A 14,262-nucleotide genomic window follows, 5' to 3' on the forward strand; every position below is an offset into this window, starting at 1 on the left:
CAGTGACACCCCTGGGGGTCTTGGTTCCTTCTTCCATGATCTTGAGACTCGCCTTGACTCTCCTGGGTTAGCTCTTGTTTCCTCAGTCCCATGGCTTTCTTGGTTTACATCCTTGTTTATCTGGAGCACATCCTGCAGCAGCTTCCTGAGAAAGGAGGTGGAATCCCAGACTCTGCATGTCTAAAAAGATCCTTATTCTCCTCACACGTTTCTTGGCAATTTGGCTAGGTAAAGGATTTGGGAAGAATATTCCTCTTTTGACTTTTGAAGGCCTTGTTCCTTTGTCTTTTAGCTTGATGAGGCATCATGACTGTAAATCCAGTGCTAATAGGGTCTCCTGTTCTTCTTAATTTTTTTTTTTTTTTGACAGAGACAGGGCCTTGCTATGTTGCCCAGGCTGACCTCAAACTCCTGGCCTCAAGTGATCTTCCTGCCTTGGCCTCCCACAGTGTTGGGATCACGGGCGTGAGCCACCTTACCCAGCCCCGGTCTGGTGAGTTGTTTATGTGATCTGTTTGCTCCAGAAGCTTTCAGGGTCTTTTGTTTCATCCAGGAGTTGTGAAATTTCACAGGGATGCATTGTGTTTTGCGTAATTTCCATCCTTGGGTAGACTTTTTAACCTGGAAATGCGAAGTCTTTGGGTCCTGGGACACTTTTCTCTTTTACTGAAACTCCTGTCAGGGACTGGATTTCCTAATCCTTCCTATCTTCCAACTCTTTCTGTCTGTGCTGTGGGAGGGGCTTCCTCGAGCACCCCCCAGTCCACAGTGGGGCTTCTCTCTTCTCTGGATGGTAACAGCCGAGAGCCACTTGTCCCGGGAACTTTCTTCTTCACGGCGACGGCAGAGACCCGGCACCGCTCCAGGGCCCTGGGTTCACTGCATTCTCTTTCTGCGGAGCTCTGCCTTTATCTGCTGTGCAGGCCCTGCCTTTGTCACGGGAGCGCAGCCGCCAGTGTGTGGGGCCCCACGGCCTTTTGTCCTTCTGTGTGCGGTGCTGAGCCGTGTGTGAGCTGGGCCTGGTGAAGGCAGTGGCCTGTGACTCTGGGGGAGCCCCAGGATCAGCATCTGTGGCTTCGCTCCACTGGGCCCCTTTGTTCTCTGGGAGAGGACCCTGGCTCCTCTCATCTGTCTCTTCTGGCCTTGGGGGTGGGTGAGACTGTCAGCCAGGCCCCACTGCCCACCCCAGGAAGGCGCCTCCCTCTGCCCAGAGCCCCCCACCATTTTCTGCCGGTTCCCCCCACACCCTGAGCCCCCAGGAGCTGCCCACATCTGCCCGCTGTGTCTTTCTGCAGCCCCGTGGTGCGGCCCAGCCGCTCCTTGCCGGCTGTCCTCCCGGTTGCTGGCCTATGGCGTCTCCTGCCCACCCTTCCCTTCTTTTCAAAGCCTGCAGACGTGCTCAGCTGCCACTAGCCCCTCTCCTGCTCTCTGTACTTCACTCCCTGGTGTTTCAGGAGAGAGTGGAGATAAACAGGCACTTAGCCTGCCAGGCTTAACTGGACACCCCAGGCTCATTCCTGCGCGCCAAATGTCGGCGGTAGTCCAGGTAACTGCACAAGGCGGAAGCAGGTGTCCTTCACAGCTCGCATGGCAGGAGGTGGGGTGGACGGCCTCTGACGCCGTCACCAAGTAACACTGGGCACCTGCAGCCCCCAGGGGGGGACCATCAGCTCTCCGTGCTGCGCTGGCTCAGGGCTTCTCACAGGGCAGGGAGGAGTGGGGCTGCCCCAGCCTTGGCCCCAGGCTTAGAGGCAGCTATGAGGGCAGCCCCAGACTGAGCCCTCAGACCCAGCCCTCCACCCCTACCCACTGACCCAGTGCTCCCCGCCCCAAGACTAGACCCTGTGCTAAGGAATTACACCTTTGGGAAACTGAAGGGCTGCTCTAGGAAAGAGACAGGAGACAGCGAGAGAGTCCCTGAAGCTACAGGTGCCCTGCAGGGGCCAGTGGGCCCCTGTGCTCATGAGGTTCTGTCCCCGAGGGCTGAGGTCCCTGTCGGCAGGGAGGGCTCAGGAATGCAGCCCGGGTGTGGCAGCCCCCGTGGGGAGTCGAGGCCAGGTGGTGTCCTGCACCGGCTCGGGGGCGACAGGCCAAGGCAGAGCCATGCCAGGCAGCACGGAGCTCGGAGGGGTGGGGGAGACAAGGCCTTGGCCTAGCAGGCTCACAGGGCAGCAGTGGGCAGGGAGGCTGTGGTGAGGCGGGTGCACAAATGACCTGCTGGGAGCTCACACCTGCTGGAGCACGTGTACGTGGAAAGACCCTGCATGGACGAGCGTGGCGTGGATGCCGTAGAGCACTGAGAGGGCTCCAGCCCAGGCAGGGAGCCAGAACGCACGGCGCCACCACGAGAGGGGCGGGTGTGGGCGCCACCAGGAGCCAGGCTGCAGTATTAGGTGACCCATTAATCAGGGAAGTATACAAACAGCCTCTAACACTCGACCAACAAGATTTAGCTCTGGAAGAGACCCATGTAAGGCCGTGAAGTGGGAGCAGACTGTGTCCTCTGAGCTCAAGCAGCTGTGCCGAGCCATCCGCACCCCATGGGGACCTGGTAAACACATGGGGGCCCTCCCACAGCCATGCCGAGAGCAGGGAATTTTGGACCCCACTGGGGTGAGAGCATGGCACCCACCCTGATGCCATCCCTTGGTCTAGGGCTGGAGTTCCCACCCGGGAGCACTGGGTGATGTCTGGGGACATTTGTGGTTGTCACAACTGGGGATGCTCCTGGCATGGAGTGGGTGGAGGCCAGCGAAGCTGCTCAGCACCCTTCAGGGCCCCGGAAGCTCCCCACGAACCCCATCAGAGAAGGATCCAGCCTGTGTCCACAAGCCCCTCATCTGGGAGACAGAGCCAGTCTACTGCGTCTCCCCACCCAGCCAGAGCCACAGATGCTCGGACGGGGCCACCCTGGCCCCAGGACACGCCCTCAGGGAGGGAGCCTGGCTCAGGGGAGAAGGTGAGCCCTGCAGAGAGGGTCCCTCGGGTAAGGGGCCAGTGCAGAGGCTCTTCTGAGAACCAGCCACCTCCCTGGCGGAGGGAGGACAGTAGACTTGGGCTTTGAAACGTGAGTCACTCATCCGCCTCTCCAGAGAAAAGCACCCCCATGACTTAAAAAAAAAAGCAAAAGAAAAAAAATCAGCCTTGTTTTACATACTGGAGGCTTTAAAGAAAATTACATCCTTGGGAAGCTGACTTCATTTGTTATTCAGGTTCGCTGCTGGGTGAAGGCAGCCCCCAGGATGGCGGTGTGGGCGGGGACAGGAGGGGGGCTCCCGGGAGGAGCAGGTCGTGACTAGGAGCAAGGGGTGGCTGGGGCAAGGAGGCCAGGCTGTGCAGGGACTGGTTCTGGGGGGTTCACTTCCTGTGTGCAAAGAAGGTTCCTCACAGGAGTGCGCACAGGAGATGCGCAGCGGCTTCCGCGTCTCCTCCCGGCAGGCAATTTAGATGGCCTCTAGTCCCATTTCACTCCGGGAACCACAGCGCCTGTTTATTGGCAATCCACTCTGTTGACCAATTAGCCTGAGCCACAATCAATTAACCATTATGCAAACAGCATGTCCAGCCTGGCCTGGGAGCTGGGCTGCACACGCTGTGCCGGGTTGGTGGGGGCTCTTCATGAGGAGCACGCAGGACGCAGGAAATCAGAAGGCGGATAACAAGAGCCAGAGAGGCGGATTCACCTTGGGGGCTGTCGGGAGGGGCAGCGTAAACACGGGGCGGAGGGAACATTCCCCGAGAGAGGCCGCAGGGTGGGGAAGACAGAGGAGGCTGAGGCTTAGGCCCAGACTGCCCAGGAGTCCCAGACAAGGACAGATGGATATGTGGAAAAAGGTGGCCCCCGACTAGGACAGAAGGTTCTGGACCAGCAGTGACTTTTCAGAAACCAGTTCCGAGGTCTGTTTCTGCAGAGCGTGGCGGGGGCCAAGGTAGGGGTTCCACCCCACAAAGCTGAGCCGCCCCCAACCTCGGTGCTCAGTGGCTGGGTCTCGAGTGGGCACCGTCCATGGCCAGCTGGGACAGGATCAGGCCAGCAGTGACTGGACAAAGGGAAGGGGAGGTCGCCCCCACACTGGGGCCACCACGATTGGCCGAAGACCAGCCCTGCCAGCAGCCTGTCTAGGTACAGCCCACAAGCCAGGGACAGTGTTTATGTGTTTTTTTTCCCTGAATACACAAGGTCTTGCTCTGTCCTTCAGGCTGGAGTGCTGCAGTGCAATGCTGGCTCGCTGCAGCCTCAACCTCCTGGGCTTGAGTGATCCTCCCGCCTCAGCCTCCTGAGTAGCTGGGACCACAGGAGGACACCACCACACCCGGCCAGTTTTTAAATTTTCTGTAGAGATGAGGTCTCACTATGTTGTCCAGGCTGCTCTCAAACCCCTGGACCCAAGCGATCTTCCTGCCTCGGCCTCCAACGTGCAGCGATTACAGGTGTGAGCTACTAAGCTTGGCCGATGGTCACATTTTTAAGTAGCTCAAAAAAGGAAATTCTCCTATTTGGTAGCATGTGAACGTTATCAGATCCAGGTTTCAGGGTCTATAAATAAAGCTGCATAGACACAGCCATGTGCATTTCTTCGCTGTCTGTCATCTGCAGGGATCTTGACTTGCCATGCGGAGTGGACAAGTGGAGACACAGGAGGTCTGGCCTGCAAAGTCGCCATGTCACAAATGTTTGCTCTCCGGCCCTTCCCAGGAGGAGTGGGCTAAGTCCACTCTGTGCCGTTCCTCCACCACCACCGGCTCCAGCTCCAGCTCAGGGGATTCCTGAATGTTCCTTGGGCACCAAATAGGAGTGAAATCTGTCAACAATTGTGCCGAGGGCAGCTCAGAGGCCTGGAAGCCTGGACGCTTCCCAGAGGAGGGGTGGGGAGGCCAGCCTCGCCTTCACCCTGGGCGTGAAGTGGATCTTCTCGGCCAGGACCTGCCTCAGTGTCCCCACGGCCTCTTGCAGTCAGAGGCCAAGAGGCTACAGATGCTCTGCCCTCTCTTCCCAGCAGATACCAGACCCTAGCTGGGAGGGTCTGTGCGGCAGTGGGGACCCGGCTGTGCAAGGAGGGGTTCTGAGTAGGAGGAAGGAGGAGGGCATCCAGGGTCATGCCGGGGGGCCGGCTTCAGCAATCCTCGCCACGATCTCCAATCCAAGAAGCACCTTTACACCAAAGGAGCAGCCGCAGACACAGAAAGGAAGGGGCCCCGAGGCCCACCTGATGCCCCTGAGTCTTCGCACGGGATCCGCCCGCTCTCGGCACCGGGGAGGGCCCTAAGTAGCCCAACAGTAGAAACGTGGGGACAGAGAGGGACAGGGACCTACATGGCCTGGTGACTCTGCAGAAGCAACGGCGCAGGGCCTGGGGCCACCGAGGGTCAGCCTCCTGGTGGGGACGTGACAGGAGTGTGGGAGCCCGTGTGTGTGAGCAGCAGGGACACGGCCCGCTGGAGCAGGGCCTACCCCCGCCCACAGCAAGGCGAGGCCTCCAGAAAACACTGTGCCTCAGACGCAAAGAGAAACAGACAGAACAGGAAGAGGGGGATGAACGAGGAGGTGGGGCGGGAACCGGAAGCGAGGAGTGGGACACGCCTGGAGCTCCTGCTGGTGGGAAGGGCCGGGGCCACCCACCATCACGCCGGGCCAGTCACGAGGCAGCCCCTTGGGAACTCACCTGCGGAGGAGCTTGGCCTTGAGCGAGGCCCGGGACGCACTCCAGGAGCTCAGTTCGGGGCTGGTGAGCGCCGTGGGCCGTGTGTGGTCCAGCACCGTGAGGTCCTTGCCCTGCTTCCACAGCTCGTAGCGCTCAGGCTGGAGGATGCGCACGAACACGTCCATGGAGATCTTCACCATGTCCTTCCGGCACGTGCACTGTGGCAGAGACAGGCGCCTGAGCCCCTGCGCCGCACCCCAGAGCAGGTGGGGCCGTGTGTGGTCCAGCACCGTGAGGTCAAGTGATGGCACCCTCCCACGCCCCATCCCACCGCTGCGCTTTCCGCTTCTAGAACATTTTTCTTTTCAAGACAGGGTCTCACTCTGCTGCCCAGGCTGGAGTGCAGTGGTGCAATCATGGCTCACCGCAGCCTCAACCTCCCAGGCTCAAGCGATTCTCCTGCCTCAACCTCCCAAGTGGCTGGGACTACAGGCACCCACCACCATGCCTGGCTGATTCTTAGGATAATTTTTAGAGATGGGGTCATGCTTTGTGGCTCAGGCTGGTCTTGAACTCTTGGGTTCAAGTGATCCTCTTGCCTCAGCCTCCCAAAGCCCTGGGATTACAGGTGTGCACCACCACTCCTGGTCTGCTTCTAGAACTTCTATCACAAGTCAGGAGATGGCATTCCCCCACTGTGAGTCCCTGGTCTGCCTTAATGGAGCTGGAACAACCCAAGAGCAGGCATCCAGGAGAAACAGGGGCTGGGCACATGGCTCGACAAGGGACCTGAGAGTCAGGACTGGGCACCGTGCCACATACAGCTGTCCAGAGACCAGCAGGGTTGAGGTGCTCATGCCTCCCGTTGGTTCAAGCAGAACGCCTCCAGGTGGGTAGAAATGGATGTGGAGTATTTTACGATAGCACTCGTTCCAAGAGGGCTGGGAAGAGGGGAAAGGATAGCAGTCCCCAAACAGCTGAGAGCCAAGAGGAATCCCGGAACGTGACAACAGCCCTCCTCAGGGGCCTCGCTAGGGCTATGGCAGCCCATAGGCTCTTGCAGCCTCACCAGACTGCCTCCATCTTGCAGGGCTGGAGGGATGCCAATGTGACCGAAGAAGGGGCTGAGGGTCTGGGAGGCTCAAGGACTCACGTGCCACAGGCTGCGGCCAGCCTGCCTGGGGTGTTGCAGGAATGGAGCAAACACCCGACAGGATGGCCCCTTGAGTTTGTGAACCTCAGGCGAGTGGCAAGGACGAGCTGAAGTCCCCTCCGGCTGCCTCCCGGGCAGACCTGCCGCTCTCACGCCCTCAGCCCTTCCCAGGTCACTGTTCTCGGCGGCTCTGCCGCTGCATCACTTTTGTCACACTGGGCACTGCGAAGGACGTTCCACAGGTGACCTGGTGACCCTCAACATTTCAGGGGCTTCGAAGCCAGTGCCCAGAGGGCATGAACCCAGACGCCCAAGTGGCGATTCCCACCATGGTACTCAGAACCCAGGAGGCGGCCAGGAAGCTCTGGTCTGTCGCTTACTCACTGGGACAAGGCTGAGATGGGACTGGAAAAACACCAACCTCCAGAGGAAGGGGGAAAGGGCAGGGCTGGCAAACAGCGTCACACAGGCCCAAACCCCAAGTGTTTTCAGCTTTGAGAAACTCTGCCGCGCCATACCTCAAAAGCATCACAGACAATGTGCAAATGCACGCACACAGGTGTGTGTTAATAAAACTTTATTGACAGTCAGGCATGGTGGCTCATGCCTGTAAACCCAGCATTTTGGGAGGCCGAGGTGGGCGGATTACAAGGTCAAGAAATCAAGACCATCCTGGCCAACAGGGTGAAACCCTGTCTCTACTAAAAATACGAAAATTAGCTGGGCGTGTTGGCGTGCGTCTATATTCCCAGCTACTCGGGAGGCTGAGGAAGGAGAATCGCTTGAACCCGGGAGGCGGAGGTTGCAGTGATCCAAGATTACACCACTGCACTCCAGCCTGGGCGACAGTGTGAGACTCCATCTCAAAAAATAAAATAGAAAAATAAAAAATAAATAAAATTCATTGACAAACACAGACCAGGGCCAGATTTGACTCACAGGCAGCATTTTGGAGACTCCTGGTCTAGACTCTAGAAGACAAAGTAGCCCCTGGGAGTCTCCGCAGCCATAATGAAGGGCCATGCAGAAGCTCTGGGGGGTTGGGGGTCCAGAGGCACGCTCCCCTCCCCAAGGGGACACAGACCTTGTCTCCTGCTGGGGAGAGACAGGCCCAGGGACATGTGCTAGACACAGGCTGCCTGACCTCTGTCAGCCCTCACCTCAGTCTCGGAAATCCACGTGGAACTTTCTGCCTCTCCATCAATCAGGCACGGGAGAAGTCCGTTTCCAAACATCATAAGACACTCCTCTGTTTCAAGTACCTGTCTTGCTGCCACCACCCGTGCTCAAAGGGATGAAGGACACGGGAAGGGAAAGACGTCATTCAACTCGACTATTCCCTTGCCCTGACAAACCTTTCCAGGCGGCCCACACTTTGCTGGAGACACTGACATATTTACGACCCCGAATCTGAGGCTTTGGGGTGGGGGGCAGGCGGAAACCTTCGTGTGGCATTTCCCGCAGCTTCTGCCTCCCCATCTTCCCCGGTCCCAGGGGCAGCCACGGAACCTTCTGCTAGATCCGGGAGCAGGGACTTGGGAACAGTTGAAGCCCGACCACGCCGAGCAGGAGGGAATATTTATGGCCAAGCGATTCCCAGCAAACTCAATTCATTTAATGAAAGATTCTGCGGGAGAGAAAGGCTGGTGGTGTCATTTGGCCGCAGAGTGGTGGGAGCACAGATGGTGCCCACTTTTCAGACTCCTGGCCGGGCCAGCCGCCCCGGCATCCCCATCGACAGCAGCCTAGGGGATTTGTATTGAGTGGCTTTGCAACTGTGTCTCCTTAAGTAATTAAAAAAAGCACCTGTGTGCACCCACGGAGGGGACAGGCAGACGTGCTCCACGGAGCGCATCGCCACGGCCTGGAGTCCAGCCTGAACCCCCTCGCCCAGCCGGGGCTGGCCCAGCTCCGGACGCGTTCCCTGCCCTGCGGGCTGATGCCACTGCCAGGACGAAGCTGCTGGTGCCAGCCCGCCCATGGCTGGACTAGAAGGAGGGGCAGCTGGGAGCATTCCTGCGAGTCTCCATGTGGCTCTGCAGGGAGCTGGGGAGCCAGGGTACCCAAGAAGGAAACAGGGGGAAAGAGGCAAGGCCAGGGGGTCACAGCGAGGGAAGCACAGCCTCAAGGAATCGAGGACAGAGGGTGGTCACTTCTCAGTGCTGGGCAGCTTGGCAGGGCCACAGTGCAGGAGAGGAACTCGCTAGGGCCATGAGGAGACCCAGCTCCCCTGAGCTACAGCCTTCTGCTGAATGCCCAGCCCCCACCGCGGCCACCAACTCCGGCCTCGTCTGCGCGCCTGCAGGAGCCACGTCCCCCGACAAGGGTGAGCCGGGCACGTCAGGACTTGCTGGGCTGTAGTGCTGCGGCTGGGAAGGGCTCGGCGCAGGCGGGAGGGAGCCTCGCTGCAGAGTCCTCAGACAGGGCAGACCTCGCTGTCTGCTTTCATTCTTTTCATTAGCGAGGCCCCGACTGTCCTCACCACAGCCCTGCCCAACTCCCCACTCTCTGGGACACGCGTGTCTGCAAGGCCACGCGGGAGTGACTGGAGGGGACAGATCCTGCCTGCTCCAATTCCTGCTTCCCGACTTGGCAGTCCCCCATCAGCACTCACGACAGAGATGGAAGGCGCCCTCCAGGGGAATATGGCCGTGTCATTAGTTTCTGATGGAGAAATCAGGAACAAACAGGGCAAGAGGAGGCCTGCACGGCCCCCCCAAGGCCTGAGCACGCCCCAGGGCCCCGTGTTCCACGGTGTGGAACTGCGTGATACACACAGCCACCAGAACCGCATGCACGGGCGGGGCCGCCCCGAGAGCCACTGGAGAAGCTGTGCGAGTCTGACCAAGACAGGGTGGTGGTGCCCCCTCAGTGCTGAGCGGATTCTGAGGACAGGGAGAGGTGCAAGGCCAGGAGGTGGGGACTTAGGTGGGGAATGCAGAGCATGAAGCCCCCACCGCCGGCCAAACATGCCACGTTACCTACGGGTCACAGCCCCAAGTTGCCCTGCCTTGGGATCAGCCTCTCATCTATGGCTTGGGCCTGCCAACTGCAGCCCTCGGCCCCCATCACTCTCCCCAGCCCGAAGATCCTGGTCTCACTGCTCTGGCCTGGGCTCGAACCCATGAACTTCTTATTCCCAGGTGAGGCCAGCAGAGCGGAGCCTCAAAGTAAGGCCACCCCTGTGGATGCCCCAGACGCCAAACAGAACCGGGTTCTTGGACAGCGCTCCCGTGAAGGGGCAGCGTGACCACCTGCCAAGTGCACCTCAGGGGCTGGAGAGCGCCGCTCACAGGTGAATCAGCGAAGGTTCACAGCACTCCCGCACGCAGGAGACATGCGATGCCCTAACCACCGACGGCAGAGGGAGAGGTGGCTGCTGGGTCCTGCAGAATCACCGAGAGGAGGAGGGTGGGTCCACATCACAACCCCCAGTCGGCCCCCAGCGAGGGTGGAGCAGACACTGGCAGCCTCAGGAGGACGCAGGGAGGAGCCAAGCAGCTCCACAGAGCCTCGGATGACAGGCGGAACTTTGCACACTCCAGGCAAGCTCGTCCCTAACCTCCCCCTGCCAGCGATCTCACGCAAGGAAGGAAGGAATTCAAAGACATCCTTTGCTTTTATATTGAAAGACAAGCACACTTGCACGCGCGCGCACACACACACACACGATTCTAACCAAACCATTCAACCATCGTGCACAGATTAAATAAATGATAGATTCGTGTAACAGGGTGGCGTGCGCTGGGAAGACGTAGTCTACAGGCCCCTTTCAATGACAGAAACATCCTCGGGACTGTCTGTTATCTAAAGACATACAAAATGCATGGTGAATACAGCAAGACCCCGATTATGGACAAGGGTCTTTAAAGACAGGGAAATGCATCCACACACTAACTGTGGTTCTTTCAATGGTGGGATTAAGCACTTCCATGCTACTTATTTCTCTAAATCTCTTTATTGAGAAGGCATATCATCTAAGGTGGGCCCATGGGCCACATCTGGCCTGCCACTTGTTTTTGTGAATAAAGTTTTATTGGCACACAGCCACACCCATTCTGAGCTGAACATTCAGGAAGGGGAATGCAAAGCTGCAAACAGTCACTATCAGGTCCTTGACAGTTAAATTTGGGCTGGCTCAAATGGTGGCTCACACCTGTAATCCCAGCACTTTGGGAAGCCGAGGCAGGAGGATCGCTTGAGGCCAGGATTTCAAAACGGGTCTGGGCAACAAAGTGAAAGCCTGTCTCTACAAAAATTTTTTTAAAAAATTAGGTGAGTGTGGTGGTACACACCTACTGTCCTAGCTACTTGGGAGGCCGAGGTGGGAGGATCACCTGAGCCCAGGGCGTCGAGGCTGTAGTGAGCTGTGATCATGCCACAGCACTCCAGCCTGGCTGACAGATTGAGACCCCGACTCAGAATAAAAAGCTTGCTGGAGCCTGACGTAAGCCATGAAGTCACTTTGGTACTGTAACTTGCAGTGTAACAACCTCGGGGTACATCATATCCCACAGAGCAGCTTCAGCACTAGGGGAGCAGTCATAGGTGTGTCTGTGTAAACATGGGCAGCAGTGCCATTTCTTGCTGAACATGGCGGCCGCGCACACCCCACCACTGGCTTCCAGGCCTCTGACTGCCCCTGCTGGGAAGCGGCCCAGCACCAGGCACGGACAGGCCCAGCCTCCCGCTCTGCCCCGAGTCCTGTGCCCGCAGCACCGTGGGCCCAAGACAGCCACACGCTGTGGGCACACTGCCCCCAGAACCCAGGGGCAGCTCAGGGAGCCAGGCCCACTGCACCTCAGCCTCAGGGGGGCCTGGACCCTGTTGCCTAGATGGAGCCTAGAGGGTGTGACTCTCCCGGCCTCACACCTGACCCAGCTCCAAACTCCCAGAGGCCACGGACTTTGCACATTCCTGCTGGGACGGCCCCAGTTGTCTTAACGAGCCCAGACACTTCCAAACGGGAGAGAACAGCAACTTCGGTCCCTGAAATGATAACTTCGGGACCCAGGAGTCAGGCTCTGGCTTGCCCGGGTTTGCCGAGACCGGCCCAGGGCCTGGGTAAGGGCAGGGGCACGGCCTCAGGAGTGAACTCTTCTGCCTCTCATTTTGGGGGGCGGGGAGGGTGCCCATTTTCTCCCCGAACTCAGTTCCAATACGCTCCACCTAAAAGCAGTCCTATTTTGGAAGCCCCTGCAGGAAACACATGATGTCCGAATCCTGAAAGTGGCATTCCCAGACAAAACCCCTTCCCAGCCAGAGCATCCCTGCACCCGCTCTTGGCCGGGTTCGGAGCCGTCTGCCTCAGAATTGAAAGCACGTTTTAAAGACCTTTAATTTCCCAAGGTTTTAGTTGCTGGAAAAAAGAAAAAAGGTACTAATCTTAGATTAGATTCTGCAATCGTGGCTATAAAACCCAGAGCAAAACGGTTTCCAACTTTTAGCTCCAGAAGAGTCACGTCTCCCATGTCTGAACTACTATAGGCTCTGAATTAATAAGTCTGAATTAATGCAGTTTCACCGTGCAACGCCAGGCTCCTGCCCTGAAGCAGCTCAGTGTAACTGGGACAAAATAAACACACGTGAGAAGCCGGGGGACCCGGGAGCAGAAAGCGGCCTCCTGCCCAGGAGCCGTGCGCCGGCGTGCGTGCTTGTCCTGTCGCTGCCGGGGTGGGGGTGCACGGGCCAGAGTGAGCTCCTTTGCTTCTCGGGGTCCTGACAGTGGGACGCGTCGGCCAGGGATTCGGCCGGCCTCCCTGCCACCCGCACAGCAGCCACAGAACACGTTTTCCCAGACAGGCACCGTCAAGGAGGGCCAGGCTGCAGGCGGACGTGGGGAGGCCCCTCCTCTTGCCCCTCACCCACCCCGTGACGTGCAGGTGGCCGAGCCTCACCAAGGTCTCCGAGAACCTGGTGTGAAGGTGGCTGGCCTGCCCTGGTTCTGTAGAAGGTGGCCGTGCACCCCCATGTCACCTCCTTCAGGATCAAGGCAGGGGGGAAGGGGATCGGGAAGGGAACGGGGTGTGGATCGAGCCTCACAGAGCAGAAGACAGGCCCCCCGAGTGCAGGGCTGTCCCCTGTCCTCCTCCGACACAGTCTCCTAACATGGCTAATGTGAGTCCCCACTGACTGATGCTGCCCTAGGTGCTTAAGAAAACCCTGGGTGGAGACAGGGTCTAGCAGAAGGCTGGACCAGATGTAGAGGCCGCTTGCAAACGGCAGCCCGGGATGGATGACCGCAGCGTTCAGGAGCCCGGGACTACCTTCAACACTGGTGCTGCTGGCTGGACCCTGTTACTTGGAGCCTGGACACCAAGCCAGAGCGCTCTGGGCAGCACGGCCGTCACCTGCCTCTGAAGACTGGCACATCCGACGGCCCGATCTTCCCGACACAGGTCTCAGAGGACCCGCCGCATTGCGAGGAAAATGAGAAAGCAGGCGGGGCTGCTGGTTTGCCTCCGGTTATGCAAAGCAGGGCCGGTGCAGAGACAAATAGATTTCTTTCTTCCAAAGCATGAAAAAAATAGAAATCAGAACGTAGATGGGCTTGGAGCCGGCAGCCGCAGAGCCCAGGGCCTGCTTCAGGACGTCGTGCCAACCGTAATTGGCTCATGTGGTGCCTGCTGCAGACAGCAGGGTAAAGGGTCAGAGAGCCAAGGGGTGGCCAGGCCTGCCCTGGCTTTTCTGGAAGGCTCACCAGCCCCACTGGCAGCAGCGCCTTCCAGAGGGGGTGCCACCAACTGCCCCACACGTCCTGCCCTGCCCTGCCTGCCAGGACACCCCAGGCTGCCCTGCAGGCCATCACCAGGACTGGCCTGTGTGGGAGGGGTGGGGGGGATGGGCAGGCCATCACCAGGAAAGGTGGCTTTGGCTCCACCTTGCACTCCCTGGGGCTTTCAAGTGAAATAAATTTAAGTTTTTCATGGGAATAAATATGAATGCCCAATAAAAGCTGGAGGTCTTCTTACTTAGCACCACCATAGCACCAGACGCACAGAGCTACTCATCAGGAAGGCCGGGGGAGGAAGCGGGAGAGACGCTGACGTCAGGGGCCGCATCCACAGGCCACAGTGGAGCAGGGCTCTCTCCTGCAGGCAGGGGGTGCTGCACCCACCACCCGTCCCTGTGAAGGGAGGGCCTGAGGGGAGCCTCGACTCCCTGCTGTGGTGAGATCCCTCCCAATACCAGACCAGCCAGAGATGGCGAGGGGCCCCAGAGGCTGGGATTATAGGCGCACGCCACCACACCCGGCTAATTTTTGTATTTTTAGTACAGACGGGGTTTCACCGTGTTGGCCAGGCTGGTCTTGAACTCCTGACCTTAGATGATCCACCTGTCTTGGCCTCCTAAAGTGCTAGGATTACAGGTGTCAGCCACCATGTCTGGCAGAAAAGGCATACTCAGAAAGAATTTAAACCTATCATTAATCAGCATCCTCCAAAATAAAAGATACTACATCATGAA

The 14,262-nt window shown here is 58.5% G+C and overlaps 1 protein-coding gene and 1 pseudogene across 5 annotated transcripts in view; both read right to left on the reverse strand.

Moving 5' to 3' along the window:
* The window catches only part of KDM4B (lysine demethylase 4B), a 177,022-nt gene that overhangs the window by 33,341 nt on the left and 129,419 nt on the right, over nucleotides 1-14,262 (reverse strand). For all 5 annotated transcript variants that reach the window (XM_021676633.2, XM_021676631.2, XM_064382046.1 and 2 more), the window contains one exon: nucleotides 5,664-5,860. In XM_021676633.2, coding sequence (XP_021532308.2) covers nucleotides 5,664-5,860 — 197 coding nt within the window. The remainder of the gene's footprint in view (nucleotides 1-5,663; nucleotides 5,861-14,262) is intronic.
* On the reverse strand, nucleotides 1,493-4,522 carry LOC135276685 (uncharacterized; annotated as a pseudogene).

Source organism: Aotus nancymaae, unplaced genomic scaffold (assembly GCF_030222135.1).
Source record: "Aotus nancymaae isolate 86718 unplaced genomic scaffold, 86718_ANA_hifiasm-v0.15.2.pri h1tg000028l, whole genome shotgun sequence".
NCBI classification, from domain to species: domain Eukaryota; kingdom Metazoa; phylum Chordata; class Mammalia; order Primates; family Aotidae; genus Aotus; species Aotus nancymaae.